Genomic DNA, 27,938 nt, shown 5'->3' with positions numbered 1-27,938 from the left:
TGAGAAAAACTAATATTTATTAAAAGAGAAACACATTAAAAAATGTATCAAGAATCATCATCTATAAGCCTTTACATTCTTTCATAAGACAAATTTCCTGTCTCCAGTTTTCAAATACAGAATCAGTACATTCAACTCAGTGTAAAAGCCACAAAAGTAAACAATGCTTGTTTGTCATTGTTTTGTATTACATATTTTTGTACCACATATTTCCCAACTGCATAATTCAGTCCTTTTCTCTGAGTTTTATGCAAAGTGAGGTGAATTCCATCCCACAGCACTGCAGCACATTGTTTTATTCATTCACATTTGTAAGGTGTGCCTACTTTGACTATTGATGTTTCTGAAATATATAGACACGCAAATTCCTCCAACAAAGGTCTGGTTGAACTGCACACTGAAGTGTAAGGCAGAAAATATCTAATTCAAACCCTTCAAAGGAGCCTTCCTTCCTCTTATACACAAAGAGAAAGACGAGACTCATGGTACTTTCATCACACTTTCATCGTCTCATGATGATCAAACTGTAGGAAGAAGCAACACAATCCCACAATGTGTTTTTAATTGTTAAACATAAAAAAGTGAATATTTATTTCCTCAAAAACAAATTGTTTATGAAAATAAGGTACTCAATATTGAAGTTCTGGTAGACTAAAAGTCATTAAAATCCCTGAGAAGGGCAGGAAGGAAACATCACAAAGATCTTTGAAATCGTGAATGGCAAAAATAGAAAGCAAGTAATCGCTGTTCAGTCTTGAAAGTATGCAGGCATCATCCAGTAACAAGTTGAAAGCAAAAGGACACATCTCTCTCAGTGTGTGTGTACCTGTGGAATTACTTGCAAGATGATGTAAATTGTAAAAGTTCATGAAAGGAGATTCAAAAAGCAGGAGAGATAAAAGTACAGAAGAAATCAGTGTTTCCCCTAACACACCTTTGACAAAAAGAGGTGCATCGCTTAGTGGACTTTGGAAGATTATTCTCCAGATGCTGGAACTGTTTGAATAGACCTCCCTAATCATCTGGCATCAGCCACTGTAAATTGAGATACTGGGTTAGATGATTCCTTACTCTTCCCCACACAAGGAAGCAACATCCATGTTGTACGGTACATCCCTCGAGTTTTCATCAGAGCACATCATCTGGAATGAATTTTCAGTGTCACATGTACTACTCCCTTGCCAAGAAGATAATTCCCAGCAATTCATTTTCAATATTCTGTCTTGAACCTCATGGTTTTTGTACACTGTAGCCTCTCTGTATCCTCAGCTCTGGAAGCTGATCAGGTATTGGACTTACTGATGACCTTCTTCAACTTCCTCCTTTGCAGAGCCAAGTTTAGGGTTTTGAAAAGAGTGTCCTTGCTGTTCAGAACATTGTAGCGATTCACTTCCACTAACCTGTTGAAATCATATGGCTCAAAGGTGAAATTTAGTGTACGGTAAGGAGAATCCTTTGACTCAATGATGAAGTCACCAAAGGATTTCTCTTCTTCTGACTCACGTTCAACTCCTGCAACAAGAAAGAAAAAAAAAAATCACAAAAAACCCCCCAGCCATGGTAGACTCCTTTTAGTTCAATTCTGTTAGGAGTATATCACAGATAATTCTATTGAACCTTAACTTTTTCCCCAAAGCTCCTCTGCAGAGACTTCAGTTCCTTCCAAAATATCTGGAAGCTGAAGGCAAAGTGCTATTATTTGGAGCCTCTTTCCACTAGGCTCCAAAATAAGTACTAAAATACATTTCCATTGTGATAAATTGTTTAGTTCATCTACAATCATGCTTAAAATAGGAAATATAAAGCTCAATTCTTCCTGGAAGTTCTGTTCTACACTAAAATAAAAGACACATCATGAGTTCAACTGCCCTTAGGACGTTAGTATAAACTCTTCAAAATATGGTAACTCTTTTTTTTAGCACCCTGCCACTTAAATTTAAATACCATTTCGAAAGGTGAACATTAAAGTAGTTTGCTAATAACACTTTGCTTGTTGCTGTTAGAGAAATGAAAGTCTCAAGTCACATTCAAGCCTAACACTTTGAAACTCTTCATCTTGATGAGGAAATGCAGCCAGGGCCTGGCAATCATTACAGTATTAATATAGACAGCATTAACAGTGTGCCTTACATCCCCCTTGCCTGTACCAGTCCTGCATGTTCTTTTCTATGTATTCCAACAGTTTTCTTCAGGATGATGTTTTCTCCCTCATAGGAGAAAAAGGACATTGATTTTTGCCTGTCTCCTTTTAAAGGTAAATAGCTCCATGTTTCCCAGCACTCCTGCCTGATAGACTTTACAGCCTATATGAATCACATTAAATGAAGAAAGAATCATTTATCACTTGATCTCACACTACAGGGGCACAGGTCACTTAACACGAGTTACATGATCTGACACACAGATTGGTCCCCAATACCTTGCTGTTTAGTGGTTTATTCTTATTCAGTAAACAAATGAACTCCTTATCTAATCTGATTATTAGTTCTTTTCTATATATTCACAGTAACTAGAAGTAACAGAATCAAGTATCAGGGCAGAAAGGTTCAGAAAGAAGCAAAAATTTAGCCTAATTTTGATGCTTTCAGCCCTTAGATTTTATTTTTTTGTCAGCCTCTTCTCCCACTCTCCCTTCCAAAAAACTAGTGGAAATTCATTCTGCCTTAAAGGTAAATAACAATTTAATAATTACAGGGTAATACTAAGATGAATGAAAAGAGGAACACTGAGCGCACTGAATTTTCCCCATCAACACACCCAAAGGATTGTTACAAGAGCTCTTTAAGATATAGTTCCTTTACCTGGAGCCTTGTATTTCTGGAAAGTGTCATTCACTAATGGGAAATGGACTACAATTGGAGCCTTTGGATTATTGTCATCCACAAACATGTAACACTCCTTTGGCTTCTTTTCATCTTCCTCACTAAATTTGATTTTTGGAAAAGGAATGTCACGCTCCTCACAATATTTCTGAGTCAGCTCTAAAACCTGTTGTCAAAGAATAAAAAAATAATTGCAACAGAATACCAGCTACACCTCTAAGATCATCTAACTACAATTCTCAAAGGGAAAGAGACTTCAACTAAAAAAAAAAAAGGGCGGGGGGGGAAATGTGACAGAACCTCAGCTTCAAACCAGCAGAAACAATTTCTCTGGCTGGTGATATAGAAGAATGAAGAGCAGAATTAAGAACTGCTAGCAAACATCAACAGGTTGCAGTTGAAATTTTTTATGTATCTAAATCTATTCACCTAGACTTTTCTGCACTTAAAATGAACACTTTTATATACATAAAATAACTTGTTTGCATGAAGAAAATCACCAATAACCACTTTTCCTTTAGAAGTGTATATCAAAGTAACAAGGATCTTATGAGCCAAACAAACGCTCTTATTTTACGTAACAATCTACTTAGGCTTCTGAAAATTTTTGAATCTTATTATAGTTGTCAACTTTCTATCTCTTCATGACCTTCATAGGAAAAAGCAGAGAAAAATAATGCTTGAAATGTCTTTTCCTATGAAGACAGGCTGAGAGAGTTGGGACTGTTCAGCCTGGAGAAGAGAAGGCTCTGAGAAGACCTTATAGCACCTTCCACTACAAAAAGGGGCTTACAAGAAGTCTGGAGAGGGACTTTTCATAAAGGCATGTAATGATAGGACAAGGGGGAATGGCTTTAAACTGAAAGGGTGTAGGTTTAGATATTAGGAAGAAATTCTTTACTCAGAGGGTGGTGAGGTACTGGAACAGGTTGCCCAGAAAGGTTGTGGACTCATCATCCCTGGAGGTGTTCAAGACCAGGTTGGATGAGGCTTTAAGCAGCCTGGTCCAGTGGAAGCTGTCCCTGCCCATTGCAAAGGGGTTGGAGCTAGATGATCTTTAAGGTCCCTTCTAACCCAGGTTATTCTATGATTCCATGAAAGACATAAGGATTTATTTTAATTTATTTGTTAGAGTGTGTATTCAACATCAACTGATCTGCTGTCATTTTGAATATGATTCTGTGCTTTTATGTTCATGTAATGATGTTCTGCTACATCTCTCACCTCAAATGGAGCTTCCCAGGAAAAATTGAATGACAAGATAACATCCACATCCCTCTCTGGCTGAAGTACCAAAGGAAAGGGAGAGTTGATAGAAAAGCCACCATCCACTAAATATAAGCTCTCTTCCATGGGGGTCAGCTGGTTGGGAAATGCATCCAGATGAGTACCTGTAAGATGCTCCAAGTAAAGCAAGAAACTGTATTGGTTCATTACACACCTCTCAGGAAAAGCAACAAACAAAGCTTATGCTAGTGTTATAAGAAGAAAAAAGACATTCCAACATGCACCTTTATCTGAGATTGACCTGTGAAGTCTTATATGACAGAACAAACACAGTGGATCAAATTTTTTGCTATGGGGTAAGAAGGGGTATACTTCCTGACTTCAGCAGAACAAAGTCAAGCTCACTCATGTTCTGTGATATTGACAAAGTATTAACATATTATTTAATATCCCAGACACAAACAGACTCATTTACCTCTCCAAGTCACAAATTTCTTGATGTTAACATAATCTTTATGAAGATACAATCCCTTCATGAAGTTGAAGGTTTCTCCACATGTGACCCGGGACTTGAAGAAATCCTGAAAAATTTGTAGCAAGGGGCCCCCAGGTATAACCAAGCGAGTCTTCAGTCGTGCTGGGTCTCGGAAATGGAATCTTCGGCAGTCATCTGCAGAAGTCACAAACGGATGCAGAACACAAACAAAATGCTTGTCCAGCTCCAATATTTCAATCAGACCTGTTTCTAGAATATTTAACCAGCTGTCCTAGGGCTGAATTTCTCCTCCAATAAGAGTACTGTAATGAAATGTAAATGAGCTGCATATGCCATAGTTGGATGATTTACATGCCCTGTTTAATGGATATAGCATTACTCATAAATCATTGCCCATATTAATTTCAAACAAACACAAAGAAACCCTTGTTACCAAGTGACAACAATTTCTGTCACATAAGACAACATCAGTCAAGCACACACAGTAGCATTTACAGTTACACAACAACAAAAAGGGTGGGGTGGGGGCTGCAAAGGCAGAGAAGAAAAAATCTCTTCCTCCACTAGTTACTATAAGGCTATAACTACGCACAGGAATAACTTTCAGCCTTTAAAACACTTCCTTTTCACTGCTAGGGGGGCAATGTATAAATGGAGATCAGTGCATAAATATACAAACAGCTTATCAAAAATTACAAAAAGCAGGACAAGGGAGAAACTGAAAGCCTTTTTTCCACCTCCTGCTTAGCAGTCCAGCTTCTATTCTTCCTCTTCTCACAATTACAACTCCTGCACTGCAATATATGTTTAAGACAGTTCCCAGAACTCATCCAAATTTATAGTCAAAGTCAGACACAAATTTTTTTAAAAAGAAGGAAAGGAAAGTGTATTAAAGAAAATGTAATTCCTCTCTTCACTTTATGTGTGAACAAAGGGAATAACACACCGTAAAAGAGAGATCTGTCTAAATCCATCCTTAATGCTAACTCTTGAAAACTACACACAGCACATTTTTGAGTCATATTATTGCGATTATTCCAAAACCAGCAATCTTTTGAAAAATCCAGCTGTTTTCATGTATGCTCTTACCTACAACTTTTATAACATCTTTGAAGGAATCTAGAAAGCTCAGTCCTATACCAATCACCTTCAGGCAGATGTCATCCAAGCTTGCCGCAAAAGCACTGCCCCACATTCCTGCAGGAGACATGTGGAAGAATTTAGTACTCAAAAGGCTTTACACAGTGTAACCAAAAGGTCTATAATTCCGTTGCCATTTGTCATGGGAGAAGGCTGTCACTTGATCCCTACTATTCTAACAGGTGATGTTTGAGTTAATCATGTAACAAATTCTGATTTAAAAATATAATGCGGAAATTTTTCCTAGAGAAAAACACCAAAAAGACAGTAGGGGAAGACCTACAGCAGACATTTTTGACAGGCAGCTCATAATAGAGTCATCTTGCAGACTCAGGACATCAGGTTGTAATATTATGAACCAATACCTAAAACTCTGGAGAAAGACTTGATATTTTTTACTTTAAGTTCTTTAGCAAGGGACAAAAAGGCATGGACTTAAGCCCATGAGTCCTGAAAGCAGCATGGTTCCTTTCCATCTCCTCATTTTAATCCTTATCATAAGATCATACCTTGTAGAAAACAAATCCTGGGCTCTGGATGTTTCTGGATAAGTCGTCCCATGAAGAACTCACTGTCAAAGTCCTCTGTTCTGACAAAAGCTCCATATTTGCGAAATCCAACTTCATAGGGAGTGAACTCACACCATTCTAAGAACAAGTCAGCAGGATATTTACTCATCTCAGAAGAAACATAAGCAAAAACATTTATCTGGTATTGTTCACACAAGGGAGACAGAAGGGAGTTTCCCTCCACTTTTCATGATCACTATGGATTTCCCTGCCTCTCTTCTCAGTAAGCCTCTATCTATTACTAATTAAAAAAATCATCTATTATTAACAAAAACTCTTGTACAGGCTTTCATCCCATCTTGCTCCATCCTGAGTTTGCCACTAGAGAAACAAGCTGCCTATTTTACTTTTACTTTAAACCATTTTGATGGCTCCCTTTTCCATCCCAAACAGAAGCTACTTCATTTTTCTCAGCTTTTCTTCACACTACATACCATCTCTCAGAAACTACTACAGTACTAACTTGAAAACTCGATTGGCCCACAGTGTCAGTCTTCATTGTCTGCCTATCAAAAAGTCCCCTCTTGCCTGAAAGATTTCTACAAATAGCTGAAAGGTAACCAGAAAGATCATCAAGTCCAACTCCTGGCCCTGCACAGAACTATCAAAAAAAACACAGCACGTGTCTGAAGGCATTACCCAAATGCTTCTTGAACTCTGGCAGGTTTGATCAAATTAAATTCATTCACAAATTCATATGACATCAAATTAATTCAAACTCCTCCAGAATAAAATAAACAAAAGTCCCCTAGAGGTACACAGATGGACATAAACATTTGTGATTGTGTCTCCTGTATCTATCCTCAATTGTTGCATCATATTTAAAGTTTCAGTGAAGGTCTGGCCTTCCATTTTTTTACTGTAAGAACTCAAGCTTCTAAAATCCATAATTTTGATGATGCAAACTACAAGGTGGCCAATTCATCATTTTACATGAATCCTACAAAAATTATTTATTTATCTGAGACTTTAAAAGAAAGTGGCCACTTAATTACTAAGGACTCTAATTCTCTGATTCAGACACAGACATGTATTATAGGAATCTTCTCAGCTCCTGAAAATTTCAGGCAGTTTCTAGCAAAACATGTGGAGTGGCCAACAATGTTGAATCTCATTTCTCTATTTTAGCCATGATGAAGACATTTGCTATCAGGATGATAACACTCTGCCAATCAGTATCCTGTTGCCTCTTGCACTACCAACTGCTGCTTGAGCCACATTTCCTGTTGTCAGCTGCTCACTACCCAAGGAACTGGATAGGTGAAAGGAATTTATTGATTTTAGCAAACAAAAATAAATTTCTATATACCTGCAAAGTCACCACTGCTCATATTGGGTCTCACATTGACAGCTGCATAGATAGGGTAAGGGTTCTGGGCCCATTTCACTGCTTCTTGCTGATCAGACAGCTTTGATGGGTCTTCCTGGTCACAAGCAGGGAAGGAGAAGCACACTTAGGCAAGCTCTGTACCCATACTTTGATAACTGGAAGCTGTTGCTTAGCACTTCTGATTAACAATACTACTAATTCAAAGTCCCTTTTCGTCCCACTGTCGAGACACATGGTTAGATTTGGTCAAAATATTTCTGCAGTTGCATACTTAGAATGCCTAGTGTTATTAATGAACTCAATATCCCTCTGATTTCCAGTCTCAGTTACATAGAAAATACTGCACAGTAATGCCATTCTGCAAAACTAATATCATTCTCTCCGATTTAACCTGCCCAATACAAAAGCTATTAATTTAATAACAGTCATTCCAAGAAAACACAGCTTTTTTTTCTATAGCACTGATCTGTATGACTTGAAAATTCTTGAATAAAGAAGATACTATGTTTATTGCACAACACTGTCTATGCCAGAACAGCTCACAAAGGTGAAGAGCAATTGGTTTCTTGAAATAAAACACGTGGGTATATAGAACTCCCACCCAGAAGACAGAAAGCAGTACACATCCAAACATAAACCCTTTTACCTTCTGCTGTAGGAAAAATTCCACAATAAGGCCCCACAAATCTGTAAAGGAAACTTTCCGTCCACTATTCTCCATTGCATTCAGCTCCTGGAAATAGTATTTCAGTCGTTCTGGGGAAAATGCCCCTGCTTTGCTGCTGGACACAGCACCCTGAGCTCTTCTGATTGCATCTTGAAGGTCTTTCTGTGACCAATTGGGGTCTTGATACAGTGTCGATAAACACCTGAAAATGCTTATATTAATGTCATCAGTAACAAAGATCCTCATGTAAAGAATACTTTTAGCTAGTTAGAATTAGTGCTGCAGCACTTGAGAAGTCTAGTTGAAAGCCAAACATCATGAAGAGTAGAGAGTCCATAAATAAAGGCTCTCTGAATTCTAAAATGTGCTGGACACTCTGACACCTACAGGACAACTTCATCCCAATTGATAACTTGCCTTCCAAGGATGTTCCAAGCATCATATGCAGGCACACATAAACCAGTTCATAAACCTGAGTTAACTCCAGACCATAACAACTACGATAGACTGGCTGACAGCAAGGGTGCTACTTCATGCAGCAATAGAGGCCATAGCCTTCATCCGAACACAGGTCTGATTAAAGAAAAAACTAGTTTGGACCATTGGCTACATTTGTTTGGAAGTGTCTCTGAGTCAAAAGGGGCCGGCCAGATCACAAGGTTAGTGGAAGAGAACCAGGTACATAGGAGTTAATTTAACACACAAAGGTCTGGAAGGGAGGGTTACACTGTCAGGTTGCACAACTCCTCAGTGAAATCATTTCACAAAAACAACGTGTACTTAAAAGGGATGACTTCATCACAGACTTCAAGAACTGAGATACTGAAACATTCTAGCCATGTCTACCATTTCAACACGTTGCTCCAGTCCACCAAAAGGCAAAGCAGTGCTGTGCCTCTCTTCAACCACTTACACCATTTTGGAAGGTGACGACACAGTGGCCCCTGTGGACATGTTTCCAGTGACTTGCACCACGTCAGTTATCTTCTTGGCAAGAGTAGAAAAGGGAGGAGGGTTTTTTAAGTCAGTGCTCTGAACAGCTTTATTGATGTAATACATTCTAATATTCAACTGTCAGACTCGCACAAGCAGCAGATTCATAAATTTAACCAGCAGCTGCATGGGTTGGACATGATAATGAATCCCTTAAACTCTTCAGGAGTCTTACAGGTGAAAACTGATAAAACATTAGACTTTGCTGTCTGACTACAGATGGTACAAATGCAATTTTGGTTTTATTTTGCATCAACACTAAGTTTCTGGAGCCAACACTGCATACAGCTTACCAAGTAGAGCCAGAAATCCCACACAGATATATTGCAGCATCCAAAAGGCCCAGCTGCTGAAGCCCAGCAAGACTGCCATAGAACGATGTCAGTGCTCTCATCCCACCTCCAGACCCCAGTACTGCTATGACTGGAACCTGCAGACAGCAAACTCAGGAGTCACAACCACAGACTTTTGATTGCCAATGAATTATAGAACTAATCCCATTCAAGTCTCACTCAAATTAAAAAAAAAAATAAAAAATACAAAAATCAATATTTCTATTTACTTTTCAAGTGATTTCAGGTTTGATTTCAAGCAGAACTCCTTTCCCTATTTTGTAATTGAAATATATTGTTTACTATAAAACAGCAGGGTCAGTTAGGGACAGTCACTGAAACTGTTATGTATACTATCACACATTTACTTTCATACAATATATGTATAAGCACAAAAAAGGCAACTATTCTTATAACAGCAGCCAAACACCACCAAGCAAGGCATCAGGCCATGACCTATGTAGACATAACAGTGTCCTCAAATAAGCAATTAGGAAGCTATTCCTGTGGTTTGAGCTTTAATTTAAACATTCTGAAACAGACTTTCCCATCACAGTTCCAAGCCTAAAACCCAAGATACAAGAGTTCAACAAAAGAAAGTGCATACATTCTGAAATTTCAATGTTTTGCATTCCAAAACACACAAACACACATCCCTCAAAATTTAAGAAATATAACAACATTTGAGACTTCAAAACTAAAACATACCAGGGACCTACCACAGTGAATGCAAAACATGTTTTCTGTTATAGGCAAAGATTCTTACACCCTCTAATTATCAACCAAGCATAAAGGATTTTATCAATCTCACTACAGCACCGTGCTCAATACCTCATCTTTTGGAGGGGATTCTTTTAAGTGAAGACTCTTTCTCAGTGCCTCAGAAACTACTTTCTTCCTTTTGTCCAAAAATTCTCTCTCCTCTTTACAGAGGTCGAAACCCAGACGTATATCAAGATCCCAAGTGCTGAAATAGAAGTCAAGCAAAAACACACCCAGATTTTGGAGGATTTGCGATTTGCATGAAAAGAAATTTTTGTGAACACAAAATCTGGGTGCTGATCTGAATCACTGGATCAAACTATTAGATGAAATTTTAGTATATACACCAGCTATTTTGTACAACAGCTTTTGGAATTGAAAATGAAACTTCTCCATACTGTATTTCTCCCTTAATGTTTAAATTCAAAATTTGCATCAAACGGTATTCAAATTAAGCTTCAGGAATTTCACAGAGGAAGAAAATATTCTCAGTAGCTGAAGAAGATTGTATGAGGAGCAACTGACATCACTGTATTGATATGAATGGTGAAATGAGGGGAAAAGCAATTTTAAAACAGAAATTTCTGAACTTAAGAGGCAGAAGGGGGCAACTGCAATTGCAGTTCAATTAACTTGCTATGAGTTCATAAAAGGGGAGCAGAATCTTCAGATGACTGTATATTAAATGACCTTATCAACTTACTAGCCAACTGCTTGGTTTTCAGTTATTCTTTCCTTTTTACTCCTTTCTTGCACCCTGCATCTATTTTACAGTTCAGGCTCTTCACACACAGAGGTGTCCTTTCCTATTTGTCAGTACAGGACTGAATATATTTTGGGAAGTATCTGTACCTAACAAAACTACTTAATATTTACATCATCAGCTATTTTACATTTAAGTATTAGGAACACAAAATTTGTACAGCTCTCAGCAGTACTGACACCAGTGCATTAGATAGTATTTGGAAATTGAAGAGTCAAGAGCTTTAAGAAGAAAAATAATCAAAGATATTTTCTTTTATTCTATCCCAAAAGATCAGTGGAGAGAAGAGATCTCACCAGAACATTGAGGAGAGTCACTCAGTTCCTTTACTATGAGAATAAAGGCCCTTCCCTCATTTTTAAAGGACTTTGAGGTTCCCACTCACCTCTCTTCAGTTTTCAAACTCATATCCAGACTTTGTCCCTGTGAAAAGAGCGAACACATCTTACAACTGATAGCAATTATACAGGTGGAACTACTAAACAGAGGTTATGAGATCAACAGAGTCACCAGATACTAACTAGAACAGTACTCTCTCTCATAAAATGACATCTCTGGAACACCTTTCCCTTGCACCTATTTCAGACATTTTCAATAGTCTCTGCAGAAAGCAAAAACATCCTCAGAGAGCAGCGTGAAAGAAATTATTTCTTCTGCAAGTGTCTTGCTTTTCTCCTCCTCTCATAATTTTCTTTCACACTCTGACAGACTTTTTTGCTCTAGAAAGTGATGAACTTCATACTTTGCAAGACCCCACTGTGAAAACATTTTTAGAAGAACTTCACTGAGTAATCCCATTATTTCATTCTAGATATCCAAGAAAACAGCACTCCTGAGAATCACATGTAGCCTAACTTTCCACATGCCTAAAGGCATTGGAGGAAAAAGTTATCCCATGCATGCTAAAACAAATGCAAAATATTGACATTACCTCTCCCAAAGAAATGCTTCTATCAACTTTTTCTCCAATAGGAAGGGAACTAACTGGTACAGTTCCCAATCCCAGAACTGTAGTATGCTTTTCAACATCAGGGTTCACGCCATCCTAATAAAAACCAAAATCTTAATTGAGTTCCACAGAAAAAAAGTTAAAGGTATGACTTTCCTATGTCAAAACAGCAAACAATTCTTAATATCACTACAGCTAAATCTTTCCCAAAAGTCTAAGGCTTTTCAAGAGCATCCTGCTTTCTGCTTGACAGATCTTTGTCAGGATATTTCTTTCATTCAAATGAGGTTTTTTGTTTTTTGTTTGTTTAGGGGGGTTTATATGTTTGTTGTTCTTTGCTTTTTTTAATATACCTGTCTGCCACAAGCAAAAAATCTTCACCTTCAAGTACAAAACTTTCCCCAAAAATAGTTGTGTTCTTGCAATCTGTCATCAAAGCAGGATTTGGAAAAGATACCAACAAAGCAACAGCATGAGACATACATAAAAAATACTACAAAATAAGCAATAAGATAGTTTCCCTAGGGACAAATGATAGCATGTAATTTACAAAACCTAAAAGCAGAGAAAATTAAAGTTTGCCAGGAAATCCTTGAGTTTTCTCCCATGTAGCAAGTGACAAGCTCTCAATACTGAGCTGTGTGCAGATTCCTAACTTTAAAAGACATATACTAAAAAAACCTCATATCAGAGGGTCACACGCAAACCTACATAGCCTACCAGTGGGATGGAGCCCATACATCCACCACAGGGCTCAACCCTTGGGAAGAGACAGCATCTTGAAGGAACAACAGGTTGTCACCCTTCTCACACCAAGAACTGAAGTCAGACAAGGAACTACTCATAGATTTCACAGATGTTTTCTGACCAATAACAGCTGTCCTGAGTCCAATGTCCAACTAAGCTCACTGTCCTCCTCCTCCTAACAGGGGAAAATAACATGCATTTAGGTACAGGGCAAGCAACTCTACCACGTTCCTGGCACTCTCCTACCTCTGATAAGAGAAGAAAGGCCAGACTTTTATGCTCTATGCCAGCCATTGAAGGAGTATGTTCTGCTAACCAAGGTGGTTGGGCTGAGGTTTACCACCTGCTCCAATCTCCATGGTTGACTTCTACTGTGTTTTTGCTTGCCCAGCTCTGAGTCTTTGACCACTTTAGTCCAGGTCTCTCTCTTCAGCTCATGTCTGCTGCCTAAACAACCCCATGTCAAACCCATTCTTCCATATAATTTCTTGTGTCCTCTTCTCCATAGTTGCCTCTAGAGTAGTCAAGATCACCATTTGCAATCATGCTGCCCAACTGCTTGTGGGCATGACAAATATCATAGAATAAAGAGTTTCCTTGCTCTCATTTTTGGTGGCAACAGTCATCACAATGAATATTCAGTCACTCCAATAGGATGCACACGCTGCATGGGTACTTGTACAGACTGTAAAGTAATAGACAAAGCTAAATAAACCTTTACAAGTGACAACTGATTTACAAGTTTCTAATAGAAAGGACTTCCTATAGAGTATCTTCATGCAGCAAGCATGCACAGAGTTAAATTTCTTTAATCCCTGAGTTTGAAGAAATTTTAAATTGTTGGGGATTGTATATTTTTAAGACAATTTCACCTCCTTACGCAATGTCAAAGACACAATGCAAAGTCTGACATTTTAAAACAAAAAAAATAGTACTGTGTAAAAAACAATGATAGATAAAAACTTATCTCTCTGCCCATAAATTCCTAATACATGCCCAGAAAAAAAATACATTCATTCAAGGTAAGCTTCTAGCCTAGAAAATTTTGGTCTGAGCAGTTACAATATTACAAAGTTGCATCCAAAAGGTACATCTGGAAGTGACTAGTAGCCTTTTTAATAGTTGGTCCCTAGCACCACACAAATATTTTACTTCATAAGAGACTTCCTTTAATGCAAGCTTTTGACATCCACAGGTACCTGAATAAAAACCAAAAACTGACATCACTGAACATCTGAAGAAGTCTCTGGCCCTCTTATGATCAAATCAAGGCCATTCAATTTATATTTAAGGACATTTTCGTGGAAATAAAGTCACCAGTTTTGGAGTGGATTTACTCAAAAGTGGGTTGTAAATTTTGTAGTAATCAGCATGGATGTTTACCTGTAGAACAGATATGGTTTGCTCCAGCTGCACTTGCAGTTCTGGACACATTTCTTTATCCACATGAAAAACAAATGAGGTTCCATAATGCTTCTCATTATCTGGTGTCCAAGGAATACTCAACTGCTTTTGATATGCCCCTGGGACAGACAACTTAACTTCACAGCACCCTGTGCATTAGAAAAAAAAAGTGTAGATCACAGGAGCCATGTTGAAAATCAAGTACTTGTTAAGTGTAGCTGAGACTATGAAAACACAAGCAAAAACTCTATTGTGTGGTACTCAGTAGAAGTGACCCCATATTATTAAGTATTAAAAATAAAAGCAAAATTGACTTAAAAAGTAAATTTTGTAGTCAGTAAATTAAAATGCACTGTATAGACAGAGAATCAAGTCTCCCTTCTCTCCCAAGGAATAAATATGCTGAAAAGTAGTGCTGACTTCAACTCTACAGGCAGCCCTACCTTGCTGTTTCTCTTTTGTGTTTTCCCCTTTGTTAACAGTGCCTTGCAGAGACAAGCAAGGATGAACCTATGTAAAAAAGAAACCAGCTCTAGTTACACAATTTTTAGTTCACTTCTTTGTTGAAGTTTAATCCACCTACTATATGAGGTGTAGGTTTACAGATGCAAGCTGTCAAAAAAACCCACTAAGGATTGTTTTGTTATTTCAAATAAAGACCAAGTTTTGTTTCACTAGGACAGGATTATTTGCTCTTGTTTCAAAATCAAAACCACTCTCCTTATTCCAGTTACTGGAGCTTTTTGCAACCAGTACTTCATAGTTACAAGCTGTCAACACCTGGGGTTTTTCTGGTTTTTTACCTTTTTTTAATGCATGCGTGAGTACCTATTCAGAACCTGTTCAGAAGCAAGCACTTCATAAATTCTGCCATGACTTTCTCTCCCAGCTTGTCCATGTCCTCATAAAATTTAGTCTCTCACACCATTCAATCATCACCCCTCTACGACAGTAGGTAAGATACTTAGTAGGCCACAACTGCCCTAAAAGAAACTACTCCACTGCCTAAATGTAAGACTAATTTGCTAAGGCAAATTGGAACACAAAAGCTTCTCTCCTGCGAAATAGTTTGCAGAACTGCGCTGTTAAGTGCCACCAATTTTTCAGGAAAAAAAAGTTAAAACTCTACATTTCAACCATTATCCTTTTCTCCTTACAAAAAACATGACACCAGTCCCTTTTCTTTGGAGGGAGAAAAGAGGTAATAATACCTTTATTTTTAACGTATAACACACTGATTTTCTTAGATTGATTCACCTAAGAGAACAGGGAGGCAACACCTACTTAGTAATGGCATTGATAAAAGCTTTGAAGTAATATGTGTTAAAATTAGAAGAGGGACTATACCTGGCCAGCATCTAGGCTAGAAAACACGATACCATCTTCAAGACTCACTTGCCTCATAAAGACATTTTTTGTTTACATTTTTTATAGCAGTCCTACTGAAAAAAAAAAAACAAACCCAACAACAAAAAACAAGCCACACCTTTCTGTGAGTTACTATCAAGTTTTAAAAATTGAGGAAGATTTTTAAATCAACAAATTGAAAAAAGAAAGGCAGATGCTGGAGAGAATAGGAGCTATTTGGAAGCAGGAGTGGAACACGCAACAATTCTTGCTACTAAAAACTTACCTTCTGGAGTAAATCACAACATATATGATTCTGACTTCCATGTACTCACCACAAGGACTCCATTGGTCAATACCTCTGTAGGGACATCTGAGCTGAGAAAGCAAGAGATTTAACATAAATGAGTTCTGTTTCTAATTTGCTTCATCCTACTTTGCAAACTAACTGCCTGGATAAGCAGTGGGGTAAAAAGGCCCTCACTGGGGGATATCTGTGCAAACACCAAGCATATATCCCTTCACAGAACAACGGAGGTTGGGAAATAAAAAAATTTGTCTGCAACTATAAGCACGTGCTTTAAGATCTCCCCATCTCAGTTATTGTGATAACTTAGAGAAAAGCTGAGCTTAGATAGGCTATTAGATAGATTAAATACTCATCCGTGTATTTCACTCCTAAGTAACTAATCCACAAAGTGTTCATTTACTTCTCATGGAGTCCAGCAAAATTTATTTCTTTTTTGGTACCCCAAAAGTTTTGATGACTGGAGCATTAAGGATATTCGTGGTCAACCTTTAATGAATCAACTCAAACACCACGGGGAACTATAAAGCATTAGCCTTTCTATGGGCAAGACTGTCCCTGCACAGAAAAAGTAACAAAGACACATATTTTCAGAGCTCAATTTCATTCAGCTCTTCACGTAAGACTCACCATTTCTCCAAGTAAAACTCTACATCCAGTTCTTCATTAGCCTTTGAAAACAAAAGTTGGACACTAGTGACCCTTTATCTTGAATATATAATTATGAGACATTTTTCCAAGAGATTAAGCCTTCTTCCTGTTACATACTTATAGTAACCTCCCGTTAAAGTAACGGCTTTTATAAAAGTTCCAGTTAAATTTTGAAATATTTAAATTTATGCCTTTAGTTGTTCTTATTGTTCTTTAAACATTCCTCTCCTCCTGGACATATCCTATATGACCAGACACATCTATGTTGAAAATACAAGGGCACACAAGTGAGAGTTGGCTCTCAGATCCATTACTCTGCTATGAGAAGAAAACCCTCCTCTGGCTCAAGTTCCACTGCAGCGCCATCTCTGCAAATACCTTCTACACGAGGTTTTGTGCTACCTCCCAATTATTATTATCATTTCAGGAGCTTGCACTCTTAGGTCATTGTTTTATTTGTCTTCTACAGACTTTGATCCAGCCATCTTTTCTCCTACCATAACATATAGTAAATATTTGATACCAGACATAATGCAGCTTTTAAAATAACCAAGTAGAAACCAACTTGGGTAATTTTCTTTACTAAAGTTGGAATTTTCAGATCCACAATTACGGATCAAGATGACTTAAGCATCTAGCAAATTGGTAGAGTTAGTGGGAACAAGGGAGTTACTAAGCTTCTTTCCATGATGACAAATCATTTGGAGTGCCTGTGCCACTGCCCAACGTCTCCCTGAGAACTGCATACCAGTTATCTTGCTTCTGACCACACCAACAGTATTGAAGCCCAGTTTCTCAAGAAAACACATCATCAGCTCACCTTTAATCCTGATCTGTTGTAGCAATGTGTTTGTGGTATTTACAAAATAGATCAGATTGGTGATGTGGTTTTATCTATGTAAAACAGGCTGTCTTGTTGTAAGTCCATAAACAGGTGCACAGGATTTGAGAGCAGCTGATACACACATCACCCACATAAAGCAGAGGTTTAAGGTACTGAACATAGTTCAGAGAAAATAAGCTTTTCTTAGACTTCGGACTTATTAGATATAGAGCTAAGCTTTGCAGCAATAAACTTCTTTTCCGCAAACTGATGATGCCAAACCAAATAACACAGTCTATAGTCCCCATAATGATTACTGACTGCAAATGTCTTTCATTTTAAAACCAGTTTATGTTCCTCTAAGTCTCATGAAAAATCAATTCCCTTTAAATGAAGATGTTTTAACATCTTCAGAATGAGAGCAGTAATCTCAAGTTTTATTTAGTTGGGGCATGCCAAAGGCTGTGGAAAACACATAAAATCACTAGGGATTTTAGAAACATCCCAGTTGACAGTAAAACCACATATGCTGTCATCACCTGTTGATTCAGTTTTCCCTTCTAGCTTCTACAACACAGACAAGTCGACCAGCACATACTGCCAGATATCTGTAATGATGAGCTGCAGCTATCCACAGTTGAGCCAGGGACTAACCTCAGAGTTCAACCTGAAAGTGCGCAGCAGGGGCCGACCCGGCTTCATGCCCCCTACATCGAAGACAATAGACGTGAGCTCATCACTGACAAGGACATCCTTATCATAGAGTGTCAACTCCAGAATGTTCTAAAACCAAACAGAAACAAACAGCCTAAGATCAAAGAACAAACACTTCCTGGGTATCTGTATACAATAGACACTCTGTGCATTAATCAATACCTTTCCCATTCCTGAAGAAAATTCACTATTTTCAGCAGAGTTTACAGCATAGTTAAGAAAAAAAAGCTCCTAGTTGACAACATGTAGCTAAAATATTTTCTGAGCTTCCCAGTTAGAGAGAGGTTCCAGCTGAATGCATGTGACAGTACTTTCCACCCACTTCAGGCACAGATTTGCCTGAGGAAGCAACAGCAATTTCCACTCTTCTAGCACGATTCAGTTCAGGATGTTAAAGGGACTGATCACTTCCCGCTTGGCACTGTCTCAGAGCTGGTAAATTCAAGAAAAACTAACTGAAATAGACACAATGAGTACATACAGCATCCAAAAACAATGGCACTGCAGCAACTAGTTTTCAAGGAGACAAGTCTAAACGTAAAATTGTGCCAGTGTAGTCTCGCAGCAGTAACCAGACTGAGGCCTCATAAGTCTGCAGGGGAAGAAAAGCTAAACACTAAAGCTTAGCTTTCAATTTTCTTACCATTTAAGCCAATTAGCATTCCACATTTGTCACCAACCATTGTGGAAAGGTACTCCAGTGAGGGGGATAGTTTCTTGTTAATAAGCACCTTATTCCAAAGCCTAGGATGTTATTCAAAGCAATAGTACCACACTAAAACTGACCTTCTAAAGTACAGTTTCCTTCCCTCTGCCATTAATGGCTACTTTGAGAATGAATGCTGACAATCTGAAGACTTTGTTCAATACTCTACTAGGTCCTGCACAGACAGCAGACAGATGTACTGTCCCTATCCAAAAGTTTGACTTTTGGTTTTCTTCATCATAGGAACTGATGGCAAAACTCAACCGCATGAACTAGTGGCAGTGAGTAGACATTTGGTTCCCATTATCCTCATTCAGACAGCTACACTGTGAAAGTAGAAGCAAACATCAAATAGAAACTTGTTTTATTATGAAATTTCCTTGAACTTTACCAGGTAGTGCCATAAATTCCCCTTCCTGAGTTGCATCACAAGGATGTTTACGGAACATTCTAGCTGCAATTTACAGGAGAGTGCAGTTACAAAGTGCTGTGGTTATCACTGGACATGCATAGTACAGCTTTTTGTACCACTGAAGGCAACTGACACCTTCCAAGCAACACTGGTTTTGAGGGTTGGTTTGAATGAAGTATCAAAAACAAGCCAGTATACCAACACAAGTAGTCCAACCAGCTCCACAAAGTGCACTCCTTACCTTGACAGCACTATGGATTCGATACCGGAAAGTTTCATTCCATTCTGGGTTATCATTGTTGTCAACAACCTGAGTTCGGGAGACTATGGGAGATGCAGTGGGCAGCTTTAGTTCCACATAACAGTCTGCCTTGGACACTACAGCAGAGAGAGCAGAGACAGACGTCAGAACGACTTTAATCAAACGTAACTTTTCCCATAAACTCCTCATTTTCTAGATCTCATTACATCATAGAAAAGTGCAAATTTAAGACTGGACTTCTAAAGCAAAAGCCTTTAATGAAGTACATGTTCTCAAACGGCAGCAAATTGAATATTAGGTACCTATATTTCTTTTTTTCTGGTTCATCCAAATCATAAAGCCCTTAATAAAAGAAACTACTATTTTAAATGAGGAAGATCAAATTTTGAAAAACGATTACTGCTGATACCAGGCTCATTGTCTCTTGTCTTGTTACCGGGCACCACTGAAAGAGTCTGGTTCCATCCTCTTAACACCTTCCTTTTAAATACTTGTACATATCAATGATATCACCCTGAATCCTCCACTGTGTCACTAAGTAGCCCCAGATCTTTCAGCTTTTCCTCATATGAGAGATACTCCAGTTTTTTTACCACTGATCACCATCCTCTGAGTTTTCAGTCCAGCTCCCTGTCTGCTCATCCAGCCCATACTTCATCAGTTTCTCTATGAGAATCTTATAGGAGACAGTGTCAAAAGCCTCACTAAAGTCCAAGTAGACAACATCCACCACTGCTATACCTTCATTTAGTCTGGCCTGGAGCTAAGCTGTCTGTTTCCATTCCCTGAAAATAACTGATTGTCTTTGAGTTCTTTCTTCCAGTTAGGGCCCCTTCTTCAATGCAAGTATGGGAACAGTTCTTCACTCCAGTTGAACAGATAGGCCATGAAAAAGAACTCTTCACAGTGTGAATCTATCCCTCAGCCTCACAGGAGGGTTTTCCATTCCTTGAACAGCTATTTAGCATTCCAAGTAGTTCAGTGCTGGATGCCAGATATAAACTTAAGGCAGACTACCTCACTGGATTAAATCTGAAGTAATTAAATCTCAAATGAGTTTTAAAGATCCAAATGCCTCAAACATTCCTGAGATCTTTACTTAGATGTGTAAATAGAAGGAAATATATACCATGCTATCAAAAACAGGAACAGATAAAAAGCAGCTTGTCTTGGAATCAGTCAACTACCTACTTCCTTAAAGGCTTCAATGGCAAATAGCAGGTACATGAAATAAAGCACTAGTACAGCTGAGAAAATAAACATTTGGAAGCTAGAATTGAAGATTTCTATTTCCAGGTTTATGAAGACTGTTTAGCAGGAGCAAGGGTGAAACTTGCCATGACCAGAGGGCTGAATCCAAGAAAGGAATACAGAATAGGTCACAGTAGGACAGGTGTAGGAGCAGGGAAGAAAAACATTATCAGGAGTTGATCTTGTTCTGCAAAGTAGCACGCTTAATCTGCAGCTTGGCTCACATCAAGATTTTAAAGTATACATAATGCTTTACAAGAGAAGCTTTTGTTCAGACATAAAGGCAATACAGTATGTGTAAGTAAGAAGCTCCCTTAACAATGCTGCCTGTGTTAGAGGTATGCACTGACCAAACAACCTGTTTTCACAATACCTTGACTAAATACTTACACAGGTCTGTACCCTTGATGTTTCTGGCTCGGAGGACTTTCACTGTTAGGTTGTAGTAAGGGTGCTTTTCCCACTGCAAAGAAAGGAACAAGCTAAGTTTTTAACTCAATTGCAATGCCTGTTCTATAAACAGACTAGAATAAGTCCAGAGAAACAGATCAGACCAGTCAGCCCAAAATAAACTACTAATGAGTCCGTTGGGGAATCTCTGCAGCACTTTCAGTGTCCTGGAGGAAGACCAAAGGAGACCAGAAGGAAAGTCAATTCCCTTTCAGCAGCACGAGTGATATCTTAAAGTAACTCCTCATAGACTTCAGAAAATAAATCCCTTATTTAGGGTTTCCTCTAATTATAGATCAATTTTTAATTGCTTCCTTAGTACATTCTTACTGGACGATAAACAGATACTGAAGTTGCTGAAATAATTATGATCATGACTCGACTACTTGCCAAGGGCACATGCACGCTTGAGTAAAAGCAGACATGGCAAGAATCTTAACAGCATGGTCTCAAGACATAGAAGGCATATGCTGTTTACAGTGAGAAAAAACCCAACACTTTCTTGCAGGAACACATACTTCATTGCAGTTTGAGCAAGAAAAGACAAAACTTAAATTCCTTTTTATTCTGGACTGTTACTGATATCAGCACTCTAAACATGCATGTGACTTTACCAACATAGATCAAAATGTAATCCGTGCTCTTGAAAGCTTCTGGGAGACTATTTTTGGAAAGTAATATTAGTATCTAACTGTCAGCATGTGAAGTGGGAAAAAAAGCCTGACTGGATTCTAGAAGATTATGAAGGAAAAGTGGGGGGAGGGCAGGAGAAGACAAGAGAAAACAGCATGGGGTGACTTAGTACAGAGACTGCACAGAAATAATTGTGTAGGGCTCAGGAACAGAATGGGATTCTACCTCATTTTTATCAATTATGACACAATCCTGGCCAGCTAGGAACTTTTTTTATTCTTAAATCACATTTTCAAAATGCTTTTCACAAGTGGTCAATAGCTTACATTCATAATTTCCTACATGGTTGGCTTGAGACGAGAGTATTCATCTACAACTGAATTCAACAGGATCTTCACTTACAAAAAAATGCTGCAGACTGACAAATGAGGCACTGAAACAGATTTCTCAGAGAAGTTGTGGATGGTCCATTCCTGGAAGTGCTCAAGGCCAGTTTGGATGGTGTTCTGAGCAACCTGGTCTAGTGAAATGTACCCCTGCTCATGACAGGGTGGTGAATATTCCTTATCTGATAAATGGCACTATACATGCATCATCTAATATATCACACATGCAGGTACCAAATTAAATTTGGACAAATAAACCCCGATTATACTATTATTAAAGGACTCTTATTTGCAGCACTGAGATGTTGAAGATACTTATTCCTTTATTTGTTTCTGAGAACAAGACATGCCTTTACATCTAATTTCACCATGAGCTTCACCCTTGAGATGCTAGTTTTTCTTCCTTTATAATAAACCTTTCCTAATCACTTTTATTCAGTCACTGACACTGCTTTCTCAGGCAAAGCCTAACCTCCTTTCTACCTCAACAAGTTGAGGAATGCATTACACAGAGAAATTCAAGATTGTGTGTCATTCCCACCAACTTTTTTGAGAAATGAAGCTACATAATCACACTCCCACAGCTGTGAAAGCCATCTTCACTCACATAGCCTGGCTATCACTTGAAATTCACACACTATTAGCAGAGGAAGCTCAGAACACCCAGAAGATAGCCTATGTCTCTTTTATTGTATACCATCTGTCAAAATGTAGTTACGTGCTCAAAAAAAAAAGTCCTTTCCAAAGGTCCCTAACAACCTTTGATTTACAGCCAGTCATTACACAGCTGAGGATACATTTTCCACACCCAGATCATAATTTAAGGGCCTAGAACCCAACTGACATTTCACTGTGCTCCCAAGCCTGTGCTATCAATTATGCCAGAACCTTCTCATATGCCTTTTGTACTTATCTTTTAGCCAAGGCATAGCAAGGTCATAGCATGTTGCCAGGTGAGCTTGCAGAGTAATGAAGCATGGGAGTATCAGATATGCTCTATCTGAATGATCAAGGAAAAGGCAGGCAGGAAATCTGTATGGGAAATGGAGAACAAATACAGATGACAGTTCTGCCTATACCAGTACATGTGACAGCATACCAATGTATGTGTCTGATGCAAGCAACTAATTTCTACTTTGCAGTCTAATGATTTTTCAGAATCACTGCTTTTCCAGAGCTTAGGAGAGTCCATCTGAAGCAAAAAACATGCTGCCCATTACTTCCTTGTGGCCAAGGTGTCACAAGTTCACTTTTAAAAGCAAACACCTGGCTTTCCTAGGCACTCTTTGCAGCTTCCCTCCTCCCCCAAGAGTGTGTATCTGCAGTCATGAATGGAGGCTTCCAGATGCAGCCTTAAGAACCATAATCTTTTGGCAGGCAAGATTTATAGTTAGTCAGGTTACAAGTAGTGCTAGCAGCTCAGTAACACAACAGCAGTGGCAAACACTGGGGTCACTCTCAGTTTATTGTTGTTTGCCTTTAGAAGTGTGAAAATAAAGCTAAACTCTGGAAAATTAAAGAGATCTGATCACGTTAAACTCACTTACAAAGCCAAAAGGGTGATCTGCTGCCTCACTCCTTGCTCAATTGCTATCAATTAAACAATACAAAATCTCTTCCTACCAGCCAGCCCAACTTCACTAAGTAGTGTTAACTTTTTAAATTTTATTTGTATAGTAAGTACTTAAGGGGAAATATAACATTCAGTGGTTTGCACGTTAATGGAGGCTAACACTAGCTTCTTCTACCCTGATTTCCCAAGTACTAAACAACAACATTAAAAAGTCAACAAGACAATTTTTATCATACAGCAAGCAGAAGTACAGAAAGGCATACAGGCAGCAAGTCATTTTGTGACATTTAATGGTCATCTCAATTTTAAATTGTATATTGAGGGATTAGTGTGAGACAACACAACACAGGTGATCAGATTACAGATCAGATCTCCTAGTCAAAGGCTCCTTCACAAACATTTAATGTAATTCAAAATTGAGGTTATTGGTCAGACCATATTACACAATGAAATGATTTCACACCAGTCAAAGGACAAACACATCAAAACCACCTTATCTGTTGTGGTTGCACTGCATTTTGAACAGGCACTCACATCATTATTAATATTTCTCTACTTAAGACCATTAATTCCTGTAGGATAAGACAGAGAGCATAAAGGAAGAGAACTGTAATCAAGGATATTTTGTAAGAAAACACATAAGCATGGTTTTGTCTCTACTAATGAGAAGTGCAGTATTCTCCCCCTAAAAAAGTACTTGGCATCAGCTTGTGTTCCCCAAAAACTAAGGAAACGCAGACCTGATCTGCATTTCCTCACACAGATCCTAAATTTAATAAAAGCCTGGCATCTCTATTAGCTTTATCATTCAGGGTAAATTTTAAATAACAACAAACTTTTTAATTCCTGTGGAAGTACAGAACTGGTTTTCCACACGTGCAGTAACAGGAAGTCACTACTGAACACATTGGCTAAGGAAAGCCATCTCAAAGACAGCACTATGATTTGTCTTACCCGCCAGTGATAAAACCCAGTCTCTTTCCTCTCCTTCCTTTGGAAAAGCACAGCTGCCAGGAAAGGCAGCACTCCGGGTGGAAGCGGGCCCCGCAGCACCTTATGGAACATGGGAAAAATGTCTTCTTGTCTCTGCAGAAAATCTGACAGGGACACCCAGAAAATAAGGAGAGTTCCTGGATGCCCGGCTGTGAAGCGCTGTTTGCTACAGACTGAAGTTTTGCGCAGGACTGGGCTGCACTCCAGCTGTGAGAAACAGAGGTGTGGCCCGCACTTGCCAAACAAGCCAGTTCAAAACCTTGTCAGCAGGTTTTGCAAATACTGGTATAAGATAAGGGCAGCAAAGCAGCACCAAACAGGGAAGCCTGGGTAGGAGGAAGCACTGCTTTGTGATTAAGCCACAACATCAAAACCCCCAGTTCAGATCTTCTTTGAGAGTTACAGCAACCTGATCCATGCCTTTGACTGTTTTAAACCCTTTTCAGAGTTTCTAACAGAGTATTTCTAAATAAATTCCCATCTTACCAGCCTGAAGCAAAGGCAAATTTGTCACTGACTGTAGCTGTCCAGAGAGGTTTCAGGGAGGCCAGAGTGAAGGCACCACAATTTGGTGTGCAATAGGGTGCCTCAGAGAACATCAATTCCCCACTATGTCTCACCTCTCACTATGTGAGCGGCCTGTACAAGTATCCCCTTTCTCCTCATTTACATACAGCACAGTCTTGATTCTTCCACCAAAGGTTCTCAAAAAACTGTACAAGAGATAGGGTAGATTTTTTTAGGAGTCTATCGTGCCTTAAAAAATATTTAAGTCGTAAAAGAAATTGTTTACTGGGAGTGATTAGTTTATTAACAGCTGCTGGCAGTTCGCTTGCTGGAGCTTTTTTATTAAAGAGCATAAACAGAAACTGGAGACCAGAAGACAAACTTTAGTGTTTCAACAATTAAAAAGTGGCAGAAAATGTATGAAAGCCAGTAATGCAGCATGTCACTAGCTCCAGACAAACATGAGAATGTGACACATTCCCAGCAAGGTCCCATTCATTAATCATTTCCTGTCATTAGTGTCAGTCACCATACCAGAATTTAAGAAAATTAATAAAAGCATAAGCACTGAAATTTAGAACATAAACAAGTCAGTGCTAGTTAGGGAATCCACAGAATTGAAAGTCAACACAGAGGCAAAAAACAAACATCCATTCTGAAACAGTCAGCAACTGCTGTAATGGTCTTGTGTGGTACCAAGTGGGGCTGAAACTGGGCTGGAAAAGTTATTTGCTTTTCTGCACTGCACTGAAGGTGAAGGACTGGAGGAGCTTCACTCCTATGAAAACAGGCTGAGAAAGTTGGGGTTGTTCAGCCTGGATAAGAGAAGGCTCCAGGGAGACCCAATTTACAGTATTTAAAAAGGGCTTATATATTTACAGGCCTTACAGTATTTAAAAGGGGCTTAAAAAAAGAGGGAGAGTAACTTTTTACACTAGCAGATAGTGATAGGACAAGGTGGAACGAAGTAAAAGAGGGTAGATTTAGATTAGACGTTGGGAAAAAGTTTTTTACTCAGAGGATGGTGAGGCACTGAAACAGGTTGCTTAGAGAAGTTGTGGATGCCCCATCCTTGGAAGTGTTCAACGCCAGGTTAGATGGGGCCCTGAGCAAGCTGATCCAGTAGTGGGCGGCATCCCTGCCCACAGCAGGGGGGTTGGATCTAGAAGATCTTTAAGGTCCCTTCCAACCCAAACCATTCTATTACTATCAAACTAGGTTTTATTTATCTTCAAAAAATTGCAGAACGGTGTGATTTTTTTTTAATATTTAATCTAATATAGTTTGACCATAAATTACAGGAAAATGGAGGTGGCCTTACATAGCACAGCAACATGGAGAAATCACATTTATTCTAAAGTTTATTACAGGCAGTATAAAAAGCCTCTATCTTGTCTTGTGAGTGCCCAACTGCATTTAAAATTAGGCTTACCTGCTTCTGACATTCTTGCTCCTCTTCCAATAAAATCTCTCAGCACAGGATCTCATGTTTATAGAATTTCTCTGTCAAGAAAAACTGATATGTTCTCTTTAGAATATGTGCTTAAGAATTGTTTCATAGTCAACAACAGATCACCCATTAACAGTGTTTGTGTGCAGTTTTAGTCATCTACAGACACTGCTGTCAGTGAATTTCATATCCAAAGAAAAACTACTTGTTTTTGTCATTTCCTAGCAAGAAAACAAGTAAGTAAAAAGGCATCAAAAGATGAGGCAAAGAAAGCCTCATACCCAGTAACTTTACTTCTGCTTGTATTAACATGTCCACACTGGTAAAGGTAGATTTATATACATGTCATGCTTACTTTTTTTGTCAGCAAGCATGAAATGACACCATCATCAAATACACTACATAGTATTTAAAATGTGTCCGGATATCACAAGGAGTCCCTTTTGGTCCCTTTAGCAACACTATGAGGAGAGCTGAGTGCATAACTAGAAGAGATGAAAATCTGAAAGGATGCAATCAAGGACAGCATTTGATCTCGGGTTTGTTTTTTTTTTTTGGCAGGTTGGTCTTCTCCAGAAATATCAATATACTTAGTTGTTTAATTTATTCATCAATGACCTGGATGAAAGGACAGAGTGCCTCCTCAACAAGTTTGATGACAACACAAAGCTGGGAGGAGTGGTTGATACCCCAGAGTGCTGTGCAGTCCTTCAGAGTGCTGTGCAGTCCTTGGCAGGTTGGAGATGGGCAGAGAAGAACTGTCTGAAATTCAACAAGGGCAAATGTGGGGTCCCGCACCTGGGGAAGAATAACCCCCTGCACCAGTACTGGCTGGGATCTGACCTGCTGGAGAGCAGTGCTGTGGAGAAGGTCCTGGTGGACAACAAGCTGTCCATGAGCCAGCAGTGTGTCCCTCTGGTCAAGAAGGCCAATGGAATCCTGGGGGGGTATTAGGAAGAGCATTGCCAGGTGAGGCCACATTGGGACTGCTGTGTCCAGTTCTGGGCTCCCCAGCACAAGAGACATGGAGTTTCTGAAGTAAGGTCAGTGGAGGGCTATGAAGATGATCAGGGGACTGGAGCATCTTTCATATGAGGAAAGGCAGAGGGAGCTGGGCCTGTTCACCTCCAAGAAGAGACAACTAAGAGGGAACCTCATCAATGTATACAAGTATCTAAACGGAGGGAGTCGAGGACGGAGCCAAGCTCTGCTCAGTGGTGCTGAGCAATAGGACAAGAAGCAACAGGCAGAAACTGATGCACAGGAAGTTCC

At 38.9% G+C, this 27,938-nt stretch overlaps 1 protein-coding gene across 1 annotated transcript; it reads right to left on the bottom strand.

Moving 5' to 3' along the window:
• Positions 1 to 27,938, bottom strand: PLA2G4F (phospholipase A2 group IVF). The gene is made up of 21 exons (XM_039389060.1): positions 26,649 to 27,938; positions 24,671 to 25,422; positions 21,065 to 21,137; positions 19,403 to 19,539; positions 17,984 to 18,112; positions 16,486 to 16,526; positions 15,884 to 15,926; positions 14,645 to 14,711; positions 14,181 to 14,350; positions 12,033 to 12,146; positions 11,487 to 11,524; positions 10,408 to 10,543; positions 9,538 to 9,674; positions 8,231 to 8,453; positions 7,564 to 7,678; positions 6,195 to 6,332; positions 5,635 to 5,742; positions 4,525 to 4,719; positions 4,047 to 4,213; positions 2,802 to 2,988; positions 1 to 1,512 (listed from the first exon to the last, which is right to left on the bottom strand). The coding sequence occupies exons 2-21, from the start codon at positions 24,779 to 24,781 to the stop codon at positions 1,283 to 1,285; spliced, it is 2,559 nt and encodes an 852-aa protein (XP_039244994.1). The 5' UTR covers positions 24,782 to 25,422; positions 26,649 to 27,938; the 3' UTR covers positions 1 to 1,282.

This window comes from Pipra filicauda, unplaced genomic scaffold (assembly GCF_003945595.2).
Source record: "Pipra filicauda isolate LSUMZ 115617 unplaced genomic scaffold, ASM394559v2 scaffold6_size6359152_pilon, whole genome shotgun sequence".
Classification (NCBI taxonomy): Eukaryota; Metazoa; Chordata; class Aves; order Passeriformes; family Pipridae; genus Pipra; species Pipra filicauda.
The sequence above is the reverse complement of the archived record's forward strand: the minus strand, read 5'-3'. Positions and strand labels throughout refer to the sequence as shown.

Excerpts from the sequence above, each read along its gene's own strand:
- PLA2G4F (XM_039389060.1), bottom strand. The coding sequence starts at position 24,781 with ATGTTCCATAAGGTGCTGCGGGGCCCGCTTCCACCCGGAGTGCTGCCT. Across the intron at positions 7,679-8,230 it reads AATTTTTCCTACAGCAGAAG|GAAGACCCATCAAAGCTGTC; the intron begins GTAAAAGGGTTT and ends GCTTGTGACCAG. Across the intron at positions 5,743-6,194 it reads CAGGATTTGTTTTCTACAAG|GAATGTGGGGCAGTGCTTTT; the intron begins GTATGATCTTAT and ends TGTCTCCTGCAG.